General features: G+C 38.6%; 1 protein-coding gene across 1 annotated transcript in view; it reads left to right on the top strand.

Moving 5' to 3' along the window:
• gabrg3 (gamma-aminobutyric acid type A receptor subunit gamma3) overlaps positions 1–19914 on the top strand; it is an 88576-nt gene that overhangs the window by 46518 nt on the left and 22144 nt on the right. Inside the window, exon 4 of the mRNA XM_075484803.1 lies at positions 14722–14942. Coding sequence (XP_075340918.1) covers positions 14722–14942 — 221 coding nt within the window. The remainder of the gene's footprint in view (positions 1–14721; positions 14943–19914) is intronic.

Below are 19914 nucleotides of genomic sequence, written 5' to 3'. Positions count from 1 at the left end.
TGCTCTGAAAAATGAAAGGATAAATGTTAGAAAAATTATATTTCTGAAACAGTATCTGACTGTTTTCCAGTTGCATGATTTTAAACTAGCGAGAATAAAGAACATCACGGATTACGCTTAAAAAAGGACCAGTAGACGCCATATTTATCTTGTATTATTATTATAAGCCATATGTTCAATTGGACAAGAGATGATCTTTTTAATTATAAAGAAGGTAATTGTATGAATGTGGAGTATGTTGAGTCTAAAGTCAAAGCTGCTAATTCACATAAACTGGACGAGCAAGAAACATATTGTAGCCTAATATAACTCTTTGTTTTATTCCTGTTGTGATATAAAGCAATCTTTAAAATTCATTCAGAAACAAAAAATCTTTTTACTGTCAAGGGTCAGCTGGTTCAGTGTTGATACAAGGTGATTCCTGTAAAAAGGAACATGTATTTTCTCACTTAAGACATAGTGCTCTGTCTCACTATTTTTCTTTTTTTCTTTCTTTTTTCAGGCTGAAAGATTTTAGTATTGAAGTCATCAACATGAGCATCATATCACAAGGCTCATGGTTGTGGTTTAATCAGCATGTCATGTTATTAGCTGCAGTAATGGTGTGACCAAAACCAAATAGAACCAGTTTTAGGATATGAGTGGACAAACTGTACCATTGCTGCTATGAAAACCATCATAAAAGCTGAGGCATTCAAAAAATGGACAGAGTAGCAGATAACATAGTGATTGTGATGAAGGAGAGACTCAGGATAGGACATGTGATTCAGCAGCTGTAACCCTCCTGTGCTTGTGTTACCTGCTTCGTCATGTTGCGGGGTGAGGACCCTGGTATATACAAAGGACATACACACATAAATACACTGGCAGTCTAAAGTCAAAGTCAAAACTGATTAAATTATAAAGGAAATTAATAACATCAATCAACGATGCAAAGCAGGGTTTCGAGAAAACGTGACTAAACCTAAGAGAGCATAAAACTCTCAGAGCAGTTCAGGGCAGAAGAAGAAGCAGAAAGGAAACTAAGTGGTGTGATGATGAAGTGGCAAAGAACACAGAAAACCAGGCAGTAGAAATACAGAGAATGGCACTTTAATAAACAGGCAGTAGAAATAAACTAACTGACACCAGGTGAGAGGCAAGCAAGGTAATGAGTAATGAAAGACCACTTCCAAAATTAAACAGGAAGTCAAGGTGACAGATATTCAGAACATGAAAAGATAAAAATCTTAACAAAAATACAACCAAAACCAGAAACTATGACAGGCTAAAGCTAAAGACAGGAATGGTAAATGTGTGTGTTTTATATTTCATGGACTGCAAAAATGTTCGAGATGGAACAGGAAACATGTAAAATCTGCTTTTCTCAAACATTCAACAGCTCTGTGCACCAAAACCTAGGGTCTATGATGTATGATTCTTTGCAACCTTTGTGCCACTACATCACTAATATGGAGTAATGGGATACTGAGCTTTTTTGCACATGCACCTGATCTCCACAAAATTTCCTGTTGAGCTTTATATTGTAGCAGATGTGTGACCAGAATGGCATGTGTGGGTGGGCAGTTAGCTCATCTGGGGAGGCAGAAAACAATACCCTGAAAAAAATCGGTGGAAAACCACTACCACAACTTCAAGCATAATAATAATAATAATAATAATAATAAAAATAATAATAATGATAATAGTAATAATTCAATTCGGTAATGAAAATATGGTTACACTAGCATAAATCATGACCGTCAATTTTAATTTTTAATTTTAATTAACAGGCTCCACATTCTCCATTGAGGGTTTAAATTCAAGTAGATACTTGGGGCAAGACATCCAGCCAACTCCAGCTTTTTATTACCTTCATTAAGTCTACATTTCAGATCATTATATACAACAAAAACATCCAAAAATGTGAAAATCGCCTTTTTTTTTCAGCAGCAAGGGGTTAAGGTTACGGAGTGGGGGAAACACGATAAAAAATAAATAAATAAAGCTATAAACTTTGCAGATATATGCTTTTTTAAAATCACCACTTGCATGTATTCTATCAATACAAGACACAAACAGAGATAATAAATCGTGGCCTTTTTTCTGGCCAGTTTTCTTTGGATGGACAGGGCATTTCTCAGGGGGGCAGGACTTGTTCCTGAGGGGGCAGTGCCCCCCAGCCCCCCATAGCCACGTCCCTGTATTGTAGAGACAAATGGTTGCTCTAATGTTACTTTTAAAGAAAACCTTGAATTAATTTAGCATACTATGGCAAATGACACATTTTGTTGATTATTTAAGTGAATAGATAACCTGTTTTTGCAATATAAGATGTTAAAAAGATAAGCCTTTCAAATGTTATGTCCCCTTACTGTTTCTTTCTGTACCGAGCAGAATCCATGCTGCTGCTCGCAGTTCACTCACTCTGAGAGACAATATGCAAACCAAGAGTCATTGAACAGAAGGTAAAATTAAAAAATTAATTGTCTGCCAGAGTCCATGTGCTGCTTGAAGTATCTTATATGTACCCACAAGCTTCATGGTTAGGTCAGAGGAGTGTGAAAGCCATTACTAAAGTTTACATGTTCATAAAAAAAACAAGGGTCATCAAATGCTACAAAATTTTTATTCACAAATGACTCTGAATTACCCAGACGTTGTCCTCATTTTTGTGATGAGGTGAAAGCTAAAGCTGAAGTTTCAGTTTCTTGGATGACTCAAAAGGAAGGAATTTGAGCAGGTGTCAAAATAAAAATAAGATTAAGAAAGGCAGTAAAATTCAGACCAAGAACTTAAAGCTGCAGCGTGTAACAATAACAAAAATTTATTAGAAACAAATCTTGGGGGGGATGAGAGGAGCACAGAAGAGAAGTATATTACTTTAAAACTCCATCCTCAGTGTATCAGTTTACTTTATATGCCCATGTATGCTGTGCAGGGTCATGGAGTTGCTTATTGGAGGGAGCATGCACTGTAAAACAGGTGGGGTTCAACCTATGGGAACATTGCAGTTGTAGTGGATTTGCATGTGTTAAGATGGTAAGAAAACTTAAAGTTTCTGCTTTGTCTCTAATGTGGCTTCAAAGCTTTTGATACAGTGTGTTTAAGCCATACGGTGTCAGTGTGAAAGGAACAGGACCTTGGGTTTTGTCATAGTATCAGCAAGAATGAATACAATTTTAAATCGTTAAGTTCCCCAGCCTCAGCAAACCTCGAGCAGTGGGTCCCACCAGGTGAAGGATAAAGTTTTGCTGCCTCTAATGAGGACACAGAGAGAAGCTTAAAGCCAGCAAAGGCATGTGACAAGATCTCTCTAAGCACAGGACAGATACAGTATGTACACTACTGTGTGCCTCTTTTTCTGCATTCTCATAAAGTGCCAGCGTCACACTGAAAACCTGGAAGCTTCTGCACTGCCCTAGTTTACAGCATCTGGCAAAAGTGCTGGACTTTTCAACAGAAACTAAACCAAACAACTTGAATGTACTTAAAGAGGAAATATATTTAGCTTGAGGGTTAATGTCCACATCACTTGCTCTGAATGAGACACCCTTCTTACCTTAAACAGAACTGAAAAGTGGGAGGAAACCAAAACTTTTTTTTGCCCATGAAGCGGAACTTGTACCTCTCTTGAGTGTGTGAAGGAGCTGAAAAAAACAGGTCACGGTTATTCTTATCCTCAAGTTTACAGTAGTGTGTGGCACAAAGTCAACAATTACAAAAAATGTATGAATATACAATATACCGCAAAGAAGAAAAGAAGCCCATACTGGAATAGAATGAAAAGTGAGAAAATGTAGAGCTTCTACTGACCTTTTCTCATTTGTGACCAATTCAAGGAGAATATGGAGAATATGTTGATTTGGTGCATCTTAATCAGCTCAGGCAACATAGTGCAGAACAGGCTTCTCCCACAAATTTTTTCCCTTCAAAAAAGTCATTAATGAAGTGTGATTTGCATAAACAGGCAGGAAGGTCAATGGAACATGCATCTGCTCGCCTCCCTTCAAAGTGAAAGCTGCAACACTCACTGCAGGCCGGCACAGAGCAGCAGTGTCATCCTGACAGGAGGCTTCTCCCTGTCTGCTGCACATTTCAGCAGAATTTTCCACCCAGAGCCATTAGCCAGCCTAGTGCCCATTTGATTTATATTCTGGTCAGTTTACAGAATGGGTAAACTGGAGCAGAATAATTTTTCTGACATCAAAATCCACATTAAGCCATGTGCAGATTTTCAAGGATGATGGATATTCCCACTTTCCCATCGATTTAAAACTCAATGGGGAAATATTCCTTCAGAAAAAAATCTATTTAGTGTGACTCAACATTCAGGAGACAATTTTGAGATTCAAGATTTAATTTTCCTCAAAGTGTCTTTAAAGGATAAATCTGCTCTGAATCGCTGAGCAGAGAAAGCAGCTGCTACATGAGATGTAGCCACAAAAGTTTCAACCTTTTGTATGAAGTGCAGGAACAGCTAGACTCTTACTAACGCTTTTTAAGTTAATTTCACTCCTGTCGTGGAAAAATCTTCCCTTGCTTTCTAATACCTCTGATGAGAATTGAAATATAGAAATCTCTGTTGTTTTTGCCGGCCGGCCACGTGTTTATTTTCTTCTGGCAGAAGGGTCAGTCCTCACCAGTCAGCGTTCATGGTGAAGAAAGACGCAGGACAATGGAAATCAGTTACATTTATACAGAAAGAGGGAGTTCTGTCTTTTCAGATGCGTATCCTTCAACTGTCTCCTTGCCACCCCCCCACCCCCCCGGGGACGGTCTCACACTTTGGGGAGATGCAGAATCTGGAGACAATGGTCATTTAAATGATTATTGTCTCTGTGTTAATCAAGAGACGAATGGTCTGCAGATATTGGATTTACAACAAGGTGTCATCTAAGAGACAAAAGGTTAGCAGACATCGAAATTACTATAACACTTCTCTCTTTTGATTATTAATTAATCACTAATAGGAAATAACCTAAAAAGGAATAAAATGAAATAACATAAATAATGGAAAACAATATTGAAATAAAATTTTAAAAAGATAAAAAAAATAGAAATCACCAAACACTACTTTCTTTCAGTTGGTATTAATCACTGATATGAAAACGAACTTAAAAATAAGGGAAAACAATACCAAAGTAAAAACAATTTTTTTTTTATTTAATTTTTTTTTAAAAGAACAAAAATTAAAATCAATCACTTCTCTCTTTTGAGTAGTATTAATCATTAACAGAAAACAAAACAACCTTAAAAAAATAAGGGAAGAAGACAAAAACAATTAAAAATAAAAAAGAATAAAAAAATGAAAGGGAACAAAAATAAAAAATAGTCATAACTTAAGTATCTGATTATCACTAATTCACACAGATTGAAAAATATATCATCCTGGCGGTTGTCTACAAGAGAGAAAGTAATAATGGGAATATAACAACAAACAAACAAACCAAACCAACACAAAGCAAAACAAAGAAAATAAAAAATAAAAATAAACATTTACAAAATGTTATCATCAGAGTCTGATTTGGTGTCAGGAATGTGACCAGAGGTTGAATTTTGGTCGGCCTTATTGGCATACACATGAACATACATGGAGGAGTAAATCATCTTTGTTATGAGCACATCAAACAGCCATTTCAACACACACGGAATTAAGGTGCAGAGCAAAAAGAAAATTATTATTAAAAACCGTGCTGGCCATCCTTGGCCCTAAGATTTTAGCCTAGAAAGTCATTCACTACTGGTGGGGGTTGAATGGCATCTTGCATATGTTTGATGATGTTGGTAATGTTCTCCTATTCATCAGAGTGGTTGTCTTCAGTTCCAGAGGTCCGCTTGACCGTCTTAAAATTTAACAGCATGTGGGTCGGGTGGCCCATTGACTATAACTGAGTTATTTGTACATATCCGAGCTTGGATATTTAATTCCACACCAATGCGTGCCATGGTGTAGTTTGTTGAAACACGTCTAGTTGGCGTTTATTGAGTTGATTCCTTGCGTCGTCCTCTCTGGCGTCTGTGCGTCCTTGCACCGTTCGTTCCTGATGTCATCCATCTTCCTTGGCGTCTGTGCGTCCTTGCACCATTCGTCCTCGTGTTGTTCATCCTCGGCGTGTGTTCCTCCTTGTGCCGTTCGTCCTTGTGTCATCTGCTCCTCCTCTGTCGTTCCGGTTGGCAGTTTGGCTCCTCCGTTGGCTCGGGGATCTTCCTTCAGTGGTTGGCGTGGACCCGCGTCGTTCTCTGCCATCTTCACAGCGGTATGCGTCATCAGAAGGCCCTGGAATGGATCTCGTTACCATTTGGAATGCCGGTGCTTCCTTCTCAGGCCCTTCACTACCACCCAGTCGTCAGGCTGGAAGTCATGGCGTGATGTGGAAGCTGATGGTGATTTTACCTGCTGACACAGAGAGACAGAATAAGTTTTGCAATATTGTAACATATTTCCTTGTGTGAGTGGAATGGAGTGGCCTGGTTACAAACTCTGTGTGTAAAAGAATTGCAAAAGGTCTTATGTGTATGTTAGATGTTTTCTTTATTCCAATATGCATAAGGACAATAGGCTTTTGTCCATGGCAGTCCTGTTTCCTCACAACACTACGCTAATTTGATTTTAGAGTGTCATTTTCTGGCAGGGTGTTATAAACAATGTTGTTTGAGGTTAATAGCAAGAAATGTATTAATTTGGGTTATTGCAGAATTGACAAAGTGAGAGCCATTATCGCTGAGAAAAATAGTTGGTATTCCCCTTCTGGGAATAATCTCTGTTAGCAGAGCCTTTTTGGTATTTTGCTGGGAATTCTTCAATTCAGTTCGACCACATGTCGATCTATTACTAAGCAATTATTAAATCTATCATCAGGTGTTCAAATGGTCTGTCTGTGGTGGGTGAGTGGGTGTGATTGTTTTGTTTTACCTGTTATGGGTTGCACAAACCATTCATGATTGACGAAACTTGAAGAAAATCTGAAAATCCTTTAGTGAAAACAGTGTTGGGTATTATTCCCCCCTTTTGACACATGGTTCAACCCATGTGTCAGTTATGCAAAGTGAGGAAAGAAATGTTTAGGCAGGAAAGATTTATCGTCAGGTCCACATCACACAGCTTCCTTTTGTGTGGCACTGCAGCGTCTTTTCCTGTGGTGTGGCGAAGGGCTGTGTTGCTGTAAGAAAGTTGGGAATGGTAACAGGAATTGATACAAATCAGTGGCAGTGTGTTGGAATGTCGTTCTGTTTGCAGCCAGCGGCATCCTCGGCTGCATTTCCTGAAATTTCTGTCATGATGGAAAAAAAAAAATGGGTTTGTCTTCAGATTATCTAAAAGCATTGTGTTGTATTGTAGCCATCATGCTGTGAAGAGCTGGGAAGTCTTTTGTTCAAGTGAAATTCTGGACACAGCATGTGGGACCAGGAGAGTTACATCAGAATAGACATGCAAAGTGGGATGCAAATCTTTAGGTCATCAGCATATTGTAACGAAGTAGTGTCTGGAGAGAAAACAAAGGATTCAAGACTGTCTGAGCGCTTCATTGGCTTTCACAGTATTCTTGAAACAGACGTGTGAATGTATGGCCTCGTCTGCTGAAGTTGAAAGCAAACCAGAATTAGCTTCCTGTGTAAACCTGGAGCCTCAAAGTAGATGTCTGAAAAAGTTGACCATTGAAACAAATTTTGTATTAATTGGCTGCATTACCCGCTTGCAGACCCTGAACAACACGCCACTGTGTTGGCTGATCTTTATCTCTGATCTTCTTATCAGGAAATAAAGGTGTGTGTTTTGGAGAATCATCACCCGGGACAATGACTCCTGCTGTCTTAAGAGACTCAAAGAATGGTGGTATTCTATCGATGGCTTCTTGTTTAACTGAATTACAAAGTTTAAAGTCTGATTTTGGAGTGATGACAACATTTTCACAAACTTTGAAAAACATCATACTAACCGACAGTCCACAGTGACTTGGAGATTTCCTGTAAGGCTGTTTGAGTACAGTGTTTTCTTTGGACAAACAACAAAAGTTTTTTAGAAGTGCTTTTAGTTACCAGATGGATTTTCCTTTGGGTGTGCAGATGTCACTTTTACTTTTTTTTTTTTTTTTTTTCTAGTAAACACTCTCTTTGAATTTTGTTCTGTCTTATTATTTCCTGTTCTCTATTCTTCAGTTTTTTCTTCTAACTTTGATATATCTTTTAAACTAAGGGACCCCCTATTGGGAACCCAAACATTTAGATATTTTAACCTTTTTCCCCCACATTTCTTTCCGGAGGCCGCGCTCCCTCAACAGGGACCCTTGCTTCCCACCCCAACTAGGAAGCGTCGTACGACTGATTATTCTCCTGCTTCGTTCTTCTTAAGTTCCCAAGCAGTAAAAACTACATTACAAACACATTCACTCCGGCTTCGTCTTTCTTAAGTTCCCAAGCAGTAAAAACTACATTACAAACATATTCACTCCGGCTTCGTCTTTCTTAAGTTCCCAAGCAGTAAAAACTACATTACACAAACATTTACAAACATTTAACGTCCCTCTGCTTCATTTTTTCTTAAGTTTACAAGCAGTAAAAAACTTTGCCACCTTGAGATCATGAGAAATGGAAATGCTAAAACCCAAATTTGAAATAATAATTTAGAAGTCAATATTTCAGTACTCACCAGATGGTTTTTCGCTGAATTATGTTCGTGGGACCTCAGCGGCAACGATTTAGGACACTACACGGTTAGCCCTCCCGTCTTAAAAACTAACCAGACGTTCGGAGGCTGAATTATATAATTCAGGACGGCCAATCGCTTCCCGTGTCTCGTCCCAACAAGGTGTCATCTAAGAGACAAAAGGTTAGCAGACATCGAATTTACCATAACACTCCATGTGCAACAGCAGGTCATTTTAATCAATCTTTTTTTATATATAGTCCATGGGTCCAACTGATGTCTACAATATACCACCTCGTATTTTTTACATTTCTGTTTATTCCAAAGGTGCGGGATGAAGTGAAAATCTTAAAACTGGGTAAATCTTATTATTATGCACCTTGCTTTGTACAGAAGGGACATTTCTTCTTCTCGTTACAATGACTAGCGGCAGTTCCATGTGCCATGAGACAATTTGCTCTGTACTCCACTCTGAATGAGATGATTCAGTCAGGTGGTTTTGTACTGTACAGCAGTGCCTTTATATATAATGTGTGTTCCCTCAACACTAACAGTCTGTAACTGGCAGGGGGACTACCAATGGAAACTAGCCTTTTGGCTATAATTGGGTGCATTTACATTTTCTTTGTAAAATGTCAATTAGTGTACACTGTCCCTCTATAACAAATAAAGTTAATAATAATAATAATATAGAAACCTTTTCGAAGGCAGATGAAGTGAAAGACTCATTTTCTTCACAGCAACACCTGCCACAGTATAGTGACTGGAAGCAGCCGTGAGCAGCAGGGAGGGGAAGTGGGTTCAATATGCTTTCCACATACCTAACATTGTTAGATTAAGACGGTACAAAACTGGCAAATTTACCTCTTACTCAATGGGTGCAGCTCACTATTTCCAGAACTCATATTAGTTCTATTTATTTCATGGGCAGGATGTCTTCTTCACTGGTCATTTTTTTCCTTTTTAGAATCCCCTGAGCTCCACACAATTAAAGGTCATGAACACCCAGTGATTCTCTTAATTATAGGATTCATTCTAATTGGGGAAGCTATTCAAGCTTGTGCAGAGACCGTATACAAGGTCAGATGCATTTCAGGCACCGGAATAAAAAGGTGTAGGCAACTAGAGAGGAGCAAGATATCATAAATTTCATTGTAGTGTACATCTTTGTATGCTTCGTTGTCAGAGAGATTTAGGGTTTCATTGGCATGAGCCAGCATTTGTCCCATTCAGCACAACAGCGTTCAAGCTGAATTATTGACAATTCATGCTCATTTGAATAACTGTAACAGGGGTTTTAGAATTTTACATTTCAATTAGGGCATTTGTAGCAAATGTAACTGGTAGGCCAAGTGAACAGAAGCAAGTTTGACTGCTAAAGAACAACAGACAGATTCACAACATTGGATGACTTTATGAGCAAATCACGTGCATTAGATAGATTAGATGAATGTAACAACCTAATTCCAAAAATGTCTGGACCCCATGGAAAATGTAAATACAAACATAATGTGGCGAAAACTACATAAACCAATATTTTGTTCACAATACAACATAGAAAACATATCAAGTCTTAAAAGTCAAACATGGCAGCGACAGAAAGAATGAGGTTGTGATACAAGCAACTGAAATGGGTTTTCTTCGGAGGGTGGCTGGGCTCAGCCTTAAAGCTCCACCAGAGTCGCTGCTCCTCCACATCAAAAGGAGTCAGTTGAGGTGGTTCGGGCATTTGGTTAGGATGCCTCCAAGTCGCCTCTCTTTGGAGGTTTTTCAGGCACGTCCTGCTGCTGGGGGAGGGTTCCCTCCTGAACCTGCTGCCTCTGTAACCCAACCTCAGATGAGCAGAAGAGAAAGGATGGATGGATGAAAAATATTGTTAACTCAACTTGAATTTGATGGCAACAACATCTCAAAAAAGTTGCGATGGACGCAATCAAAACAAAGGTGACAAAAATAAACAGCTGAAGGAACATGTTGCAACTAATTAGGTTAGATTGGTAGCAGGTCATAACCATCATTGGGTTTAGAAAGAACACCTTAGAGAGGCAGAGTCACTTAGATGTAAAGATGGGCGTTCAGCCATGTGAAAAAGAGGTTCAGCCATGTGAAAAAAAAAATGTTTTTGAGCAATTAGAGAACAATTTTCCTCACAAAAAACTTTGAATATTCTATCATCTACAGTATATAATATCATCAAACGATTCACAGAATCTGGAGACATCTCTGTGCACAGTCAAAAAATTAATATTGGATGCCTGCTTTGAAAATAGATACGATTCTGTCCAAGAAATCATTGCATGGGCTCAACAGGAACACTTCCAGAAATCATAGTCTGTGGACACAGTTGCCATCCACAATTGCAAATGAAAGCCATATATGAACATGATCCACAAATACCACTGTCTTCTGTGGGCCAAAGCTCATTTAAAATGGACTGAGGCAAAGTGACTTCTCAGTGATGAGATTAATTGAAATTTTAATCCCCAAATTCAAGATGAGTAATTATTTTTTATGAAACAGAACAAATGTCTCATTTTCAACATTTCATATGTATTTTATGTTATGAATGAAATATTGGTTCATGAGATTTGCAAATCCAAACACTCTGTTTTTATTTACAAACCATTCCAGGTCTTTTTGAATTGGGGCGTTTATGTTAAAAAGTATATTTACTAAATGTTTGACTCAGTTTGTAACAGGCGACGCTTTCATCCTGGAATGTGGAGAGACCTTCAGTTCAATATGAATTTTCAATGGTTCAATTTTGGTGGATTGCCAGAATAAGATAATTCCAATAATATCTAATGAGAAGACACCAGCAATTTACACAAAAAAAAGTGCTTGGAATAACAGAAGTGGCGTGCCTTTACGCCAAGTTGCACTGCAAGATTTACCAATGACAATGTATTTGTTGGGTATGTTGAGGGCTGTGTGAGTCTGTGACTGGTGTTGCATGTTTGATTTTTCAGTAGCATGTGTGTTTGGCTTTTGGCGAGCCTCTGGTGTGTACTGTTGGCTTGGAACTCTTTCTGTCTGATAGCTTTGTGCAGGAGGGTTAGTGGTACAACAGCTTGTGGTGATATCCCCACCACTTATGTGCTGTTTATCAGCATGTATGGGGGCCTGTATGATAATGAATGTATTTTATTTTTGTTTGACTTGAGCTTTAGTGTTAAACTCTATTTCTGGGTCATGTATGGCCATTAGCAGCTGGTTGAAGGCAGAAACTCTGTTTATAAGGTACTGGGCAACACAAGTTTTGATCATTATAGCCTTGGCTTTCCCACTTGACTAGTTTATATGTGACCATTTGTGCTGTAGTGATAGCAGTTTTGCATTGGTTGGGATTATCAATGTTATTTTTGGTCATCATATTCAACATGTATTTTACATTACATGTGACTGGTATTCTGGATTTGAGGGCCCTTTCAGACATGCTTGTCTGTAAAATTTTGTGACAGATATATCTGACTGATAACAACAGACACTACACTTACTTTAAATGCAAAGAGGTGTTAGACTTAGTATATACTCATTGTTTGAGCTGCAGCATTCAGATTGATTGATAGACTTGCATAGTAGCAGTTAATTATCTGGCCTCAGATCAGCTTTTCAGAGGGCTCTGACACATCATGTGACTGAATAGATATCAACATTGCTGTCCAAGTTTTCATCCTCTATGTTTTTTCTGATAATTTCCTGATAATCAGCACCTACTCAGCACCTGAGCCAAATTAACAAAATAAACTTTAAAAGCATTTTTAACTCCAGCTGAAGCTCTTTGATTAAATATCAATAATTTCAATTACTTATATCCCTTACTATTTTGTTTCAATCAGTGGAAAACAGAGTTTTTTAGTTTAATATGAGTATTTAATGGCAGAATGATGTATTTTGATGAGAAAACATATGGTTTGCGTGATGCTGCAGCTTTGCATCTGACAAACAGCAGTGATGGTGGAGCCGGTGTCTTCATTTTAGGCCTTCCTGTTAGCACTTTGGTCAGCTGCTATTGTTGTTTTAAAAGTGCATTATAAATAAACTTTGACTTGACTTGACTTGACTTCAGCTAATGTCAGAAATCACAGGTACACTATTGTAGTGCTGTTAAACCCTCCCGAGTGTAACACCTATAAGCCCTATGCTCTTGGCACCGTCATATGAATTGTTTTGGAGATATCCCATATTTTTGTTAGAAAACTTTGACTGTGAGGAAATTCCCCAGGTGAGGATAAAACCTCACTTGGTGCACAAATTATAAATATTGTTGTTGTTCCCCGGGATACAGCCTCTACAAATCTAAGGCCCAATATTGTCAGGGGGAGCACTTAGGGTAAACAGACTCTTGGAAGAAGCAAGGAAGAAATCCAGGATATATTTAAGTGGAGGGCGTGGCCCATGTGAGCCTTTTGAAACCAGGTGGCTATTTTTAGGTGAGTTGGCCTTGTTTTTGCTGGCATTTTTAGTGATTGCAGGACTGTTTAGGTGAGTTCGTCTAATGAATCTGCTAGTGTGTCTTGTCATGCCTCCACCTCTGGCACCCTCTATACTTTCATTATCCCCTACCCGAACCAGGATTCGTATCCCAAATGTAGTGTGAGGAGCAGTGATGGCTGGCATTAGGGGATTGACTCTGGGACGCCAGTGATCACTGTCTAGCCTCCTGGAGGTGTCATGGGCCCAACTAGATGAAACACTAATGAAAGGCGGTTCCCACCTGATGACCCCAATGACATGTTGGTCAGTACTGCTCACTGATCTATATAGGGATTATAGGGAATTATTCACTGAATCTGGTCCATTTTATCTTTAGCACAAGTTTATTTGGTTTAACTTGGATATTCCAAGCATACCATGGTGCTCTCTTTCATTTTAACAGACATGTCTCGATGAAGCAGAATGGAAAATAAGTGTTCATGTGACCAACATTTGAATGTCATCACATTAAAGTGATGAAGCTGTTAATATTGAGAAAAACTTGCCCATTACTTCATTAGGTGGTGGGTGGTAGCTGTTGGTGACTCTCTGATTGTTTGCTGCCTTTTCCCTCTTCTATTATTATTTTGATAGTTTGAAGTCTCTAAGACGAGACAAGACGGCATAGGGGCTTTATCTTGATGGAACCCTTTACAGAGTGGAGGTTTTAAACCCCTTTCATTCAGTAGTCTTGCAGTGGCAGTGCAAAAATTCTTCGGAATGTGCATAGGCTTCATTGGTCTAAAATGACTGCGGCCGTGAATGTGTGGATAATAGGCGTACTTGTAGTGAGGCTTGCACTGAGTGCACTGTTGTTATTGCTGCAACTCATCATGCTCATTTATATTTTGCTTTGGCTAGATTTTCAAGTCCAGTTGCTTTTTCAGAGAATGAAGCCTTTATTCCAGCTCATCCATGTATTGAATTCAATCCAATCTTCATCTGCTGCACTGTGGAAGGCGAGGATGGCATTGACTGCAGTTCTTCAGTTTAATGTCATTATCTTTTGAAAACAAAGTGTGCTTTTCATAATAGGTTTATTTAGCTGTTTGGGTTTTGAAAAAATCATTGTTTTAGTTTCTGCAACATTTTGTCGGGTAAAAAACTAAATTTCAAGTGCTCCTCTCAAATATTGATATTGTGTCTTTTTATGCCTGAGTCACAAAGGGACATGAATGTCCAATATTTTTTAACATGCTCGATATCTTCATGCTGATGATGAGAAGACAGACCAGAAATTCAATTAAGTTGAATTAAGCTGATTGTAACCAAAATAATCAAAAGATAATCAAAAGATTTAGTTGTGCCAGTTAAGGTCTTCTGGAGTGATTGTTCTTTTGATTAAATCAGCGTGAAATTGTACTGAGCCCAACACTCAAATTGACTTCAAGATATCCAGAACTGATAATAAACTTAGCATTAACCATTAATTATGAAATATCCCAATTGTATTCATCAGTACTGCAATAAAATTATATTGGTTATTTTGTTCTAGTTGTTCCCTTTTCTTTTTTTTTTTATAACCACAGAATATTCCTGAAACCTTTTTAATAAATTGACAACAAGATACTATGCAGGCTTTACACTTACATTTGTCTTTTTTTTTTCTTTTTTTTTAGGAGTACCAAATTGACATCATCTTTGCCCAGACATGGACAGACACCCGCCTCAGATACAACAACACAATGAAAAAATTGACTTTAAACAGCAATATGGTTGGACTTATTTGGCTACCAGACACCATCTTCAGAAACTCCAAGAATGCAGATTCCCACTGGATTACAATGCCCAACCAGCTGCTCAGAATATGGAACGACGGGAAGATACTTTACACCTTAAGGTAAATACAGATATCTGCCTGCATGAAAAGTTGTTCCAAGAAATACAGTTAAAATATGTGCCAACTCCTCCTTGGACATATAGAAGATATATGAAAATATTCAGACTTTTTGCACACTTCCTAGAGTTTTACATTTAAATCAAAATGCCATTTTGACAACCTGACAGTTTTCAGAACATTAATTCAATACTTACTAAGACCCTAAAATGGAAGAAGCATTGCGTATGGATGGACAATGGATAACTCAGCCCTTTATGAAAGCACCTTTGGCAGCAGTTAAAATCATCTTGGGTAAACTTTGTACACCTGTAGTTGGCTAGATTATCCCATTCGGACTCATGTCCGATCCTCTTAACCACCATCTGAATGGATGGAAAGCGCCTGAACTGCTGTCATTAAGTCTCCCCACAGATGTTCTAATTAAAGTAAGTCTGGACCTTTGCTGAGTTGGTCAGAGACAGGCAGAAACCTTTCTTGAAGTAATTTCTGTGTATTGGGTGCACATGTTGTTGAATGTGTGAAAGGCGGACCATCTGCCTTTCAGATCGCAGCACTTTAGAGCAGGTTTTCTTCAAAGACATTTTTGTATCTGGCTGGATTCCTCTTCCGTAGAATTTTGACACTCTAAAATCCTTCACAGACCTATTATTGACATTCATTCTGTGGGATTTATCTCATCTGGACAGCACTTAAGACAGGTGTGAACAAGCACTGAGGAGTCATTCAGATCAAGCTAGTCAAGCCACATTCAAAGGTGGTCTGGAATACTTGTGTCCACCTTAATATAAACAGTAACTGTGTAGGAATGAGTTTAACATTGGGGGAGGGGAAACATATTGGAAACCTGACAGATATAAAATAATTTTTGAGTGGGACAAATGTGCCTGTCTCCAATATTGGGGGGGAACACGTCTCTTCTCACCACGCCTACTGATGTCACTTTCCTGGATCTTCGTGTTTTATGAGCGTGTTTCTAGTGACCACATAAACATCTGCTAATACAAACAAAATTAATTACTTTGCTGTGTGATTGCCATTGTTCACCGGAAAAGTACGCAGAGCCATTTATTACCCAAACATTCCCTCATCAGAGCAGCAACTGTAAGTGCAAATTGGTTGCTTGAGTGTTAAGACCAATTTATAAAGTCTGCCTCTTTTGAGCCTTTTAGCACCCTGTGTAATTGTAGCACTCCACAATATAAGCTGCTCCGTCTTTAACATCTGAATAACGTCTTTAGCATCTTTTGACTCTTATCTGTGTTTTGGTGGTGTCCTCATGCTTGAACTTAAAACATCTCCAAATGTATTATTTGTTTTATTCCTTTATTTCTTTGTGACAACTGTTGTTAAGCACTTTCAAACCCTTTTGCTATATCTTTTCAATTATATATCACTCTGTGAAATATTGTATATGTGGGAGCATAAAACCCACCACGCAAAAGTTGAAAATTTCCACAAGAGCAAAGCAGCAGCATTTCAATGAGTAAGTCAGGTGACAAACAAAGCTGGATTCGTACTTAAGCAGCCATGCTGACTGTTAAGGAGTATGCAGAGTTTGAGGAGTAATATCCGCTGATGGCACACGAGAAGGACAATGAAATGTCATTTGGTATTAATTGTGCACTGGCTTGGCTGGAGTAAACAGAGATGACATTTTATGATACCCATGGCCTCTTCCACATGCACAGTATTGTCCCAACTCTATCCATTAATGAGGTTGAAAGATCATACTTTTTTTTCTCAACTATTCTCTCCCTTTGAGTGCCTTATGTGTCTAGTCCCAAACAGTACATTACGTTGCTTTTATCTTGCACTCTTTGCAACTAAGTGGAAAAAGCAGCTCATTCTTTAGAACTTGCTCTTTTATGCCGCCTTGGTTGATTCTGAACCACTTGGTTTTATGTGTGTAGAGCCAGTCTATTTCATCGTGTATAAAGAGGTAGCCACATCCTCAGTATTTCCTGTCACCTTTTTGTATTTCTACTGAGAGCGGAGATGATACCAGCCTTCCTTAACTGGTTTATAATTGAAGGTCAACAGCACGCTGGCAACACATTGAACAGCTTTCCCTAAGTAGCTACAAGTGATAATTGTAGTGTTTTTTTTTTTTAAACTGCTCATTTATTGTAGTGTTATAGTAAGAAAACACTGTACTAACATGGTGCAATTACTGTATCGGGCTATGAAAGTAATGAAATTAAATTCAATAACAACAAATCTCAGAAGTGAAATCATATTGCTGCGGTATTAATTCTTATTAAAGATTTGCTATTGTTACAGAATTTTTACAGAAACAAAATAAAATCTAAATCGGCTGAAAAACATGTAGACAGTTAATGTGTAGCAGAGAAGAAGGTGTGGTAGAAATCTGAAGGTCGCCATCAATGGGTTGGGGTGTTCATTTTGTAGCTTGGCAACAACTCAGCTGATGAGTGCACACGCAGAATTAGCAGATAACACAGGTGAACTCTCTAAGTAGACAACATGGACAGAAACTCTAAGCCAACAGTTTAACATCTGGGGTGCAGAGACACTCCTTCTCAGTTACATGTTCAGGATTACATTGTCTGTTGTTAACAAGGGCTGTATTCTTCCTCCTTCACTGTTACCTCTGTCTATGCAGTCTCTCCATCTGCCGGTATAGTCTTAATGCTGGGTAGAGAGGTGTTAGAATTGTTTCTGCAGCCATACCTTGATGGAAAAAAATAACATTGCCTGCCTGATATTTCTGCTGTGTGTCAATTTTATCTGCCAATGATCTCACACTTCCCATTATGATCAAGGGAAAACATTGTTTAAGCCTTTGTTCCTGCTCTAAGATGCCCCCTCTTCAAGTCATCTTGATTTAAGGTCTTATTCCAGACATTACTTGGGCTTTGGAAAGTTCTATTACCTGCTCCAGTAGGTTAACAGCTTTCCTGTTAGCATGGTTAAATATCATAACAGTTACCAGTAGCAGTCTTTCCGGCAGCACAACATCCAAACCAGCATAGAAAATGTGTCAGAAATCTGTTTTCACAAAAGCTCAGTAGAAAATCTCAAGAAGTTGTGAAGAATGAATGGATGTCCAGAACTACTGCGGGAGGCTTGCCTGCCTCTAGGCAACGCCATTCTAGATTTTATATTCATTTATTTAATTTATATCTCAAGGTAACTTTACCAGCCAAAAGGAGCTCCTGATAACTGGTGGCTTGTAGTGTCCCTAGTTCAGTCCCAGTTTTAAAGCTGTGTTGCATATTTAACCTCTCTTTCATAGCTCTTCATTTTCTGTCATCTTATTCATTATTAACAGTCAAAGATAGGCCAAATAAATCAAGTAAATAAGCTCAGTGGGAATTGTTTTAATGAATTTATTTGGTTACTCATTTTGGCATATCTAATCCAGTCTGTTTACTGGCCAACACTCCAAAACCCAAAGATAATCCATTTGAGAGGCTGTAGTCTGAAAATTGTATTTTTTATTTTTTTTTGGCAAAATATTACTTGAATGAACTTGAATATCAGTAGATTAGAGATACCCAATGTAGTTTAGCTTTCTAAAGAAAGTTTATCATAATGTTTTGTGTATTTCCTCAAGCCCAAACAAAGATAAATTCATTCTTCATAAACCTTTTCCAGCCTTTGAAAGTTCTACTCATGGTCAAAACTCACAAAGCTACAGCATATCTCTTACAGTGGCAGGGTCGGTCTGCCCTATAAGCGCCTTTTCTTTCCCCCCTTTTTTTTTTCATCGTATACACTGCAGTGTTTCTTAATTTCCTCTCAAGGCCTTTTCAATTCAACAAATATTACTAAAAACAATTAGAAAACAACAGAAAACCAACTAAAGATAGAAGAAGTTTCTGTCAGGATTCAGAGTGCATCAAAGCACAGAAACTGCACTGCTGAAAGTTACCAATGATCTCCTCTTAGCCTCTGATAGCGGACTTGTGTCTGTGCTTGTCCTGTTGGATCTCAGTGCTGCATTTGATACGGTTGATCACAGTATCTTATTACAGAGACTTGAACATGTGTTACATCCCGGCTCGGCCAGCGGGTGAGAGATGCAACATTAATAATCCCAGACAAGTTTGATGTTGAAAAAGAAAAAAGGGTTTATTTTGTTGGATTAAAATTGGTCCAAAAACAAAGATAATATCCTCCAAACAGGAGTGTGGCACATGAGAAACAAAAACTAATGAAAAACAAACTCCATACAAAACAAAACTGGGACTCAACTTAAAGCGAGGCCAAAATGGCTCTGGAACACAAAACAAATGAATGAGGAGAAAATCTAAGTGCAACACAAAATCAGGATACCCAAAAGGGTACTAGCAAAAGCTACACCAGCTTTTATCAGTCTCAACACACGCAACAAAGCTTAGGATCAGAGTCCCCACAACACACAAGTGGGCAAATTGTTCCAAACAAGAGGAACAGCTGCAGCGAGCAAAAGGAAGTGAGGCTTTAAATATCCCGGTCCTCCTCAGGGATAGGTGGAGCACTCAATTGCCCAGCCAGTGACGAAGTCCGTGGGCGACACCCAGGAAGGAGAGACGGGAAGGGCTGCATCCAATGGAGCCTGCTGGCGACTCAGGGGGACTGCATGATGAAGAGGAGGGAAAGAAGAGAAACACACACACCACTGGCCGTAACACCTCCCCCCTTAAAAAAAAACTTTTCCCCAAACCAGAGGATTAGGGAGAATGTTTCTCAAAGAAAACAAACAATTAAATTGGTGTCAATGAAAACCTAAACCCTTGACAAAGCATCAGCGATGAAGTTGACTGAACCACGTTTATGTACGATATGCAAATTGTAATCCTGAACTAATAAAGCCCAGCGCATAAGGCGTTGGTTATGATTGTACATACGGGACAGAAAAACGAGGGGATTATGGTCAGTGTATACAGTGATGGGCACAGGACTAGATCCCAAGTATACTTCGAAGTGCTGAAGGGCCAAAAGCAAGGCCAGGGTTTCCTTCTCAATG

Source organism: Odontesthes bonariensis, chromosome 15, assembly GCF_027942865.1.
Source record: "Odontesthes bonariensis isolate fOdoBon6 chromosome 15, fOdoBon6.hap1, whole genome shotgun sequence".
In the NCBI taxonomy this organism is placed as follows: Eukaryota; Metazoa; Chordata; class Actinopteri; order Atheriniformes; family Atherinopsidae; genus Odontesthes; species Odontesthes bonariensis.
Note: the sequence above shows the minus strand (reverse complement) of the source record. Positions and strands in the feature narration are given on the sequence as shown.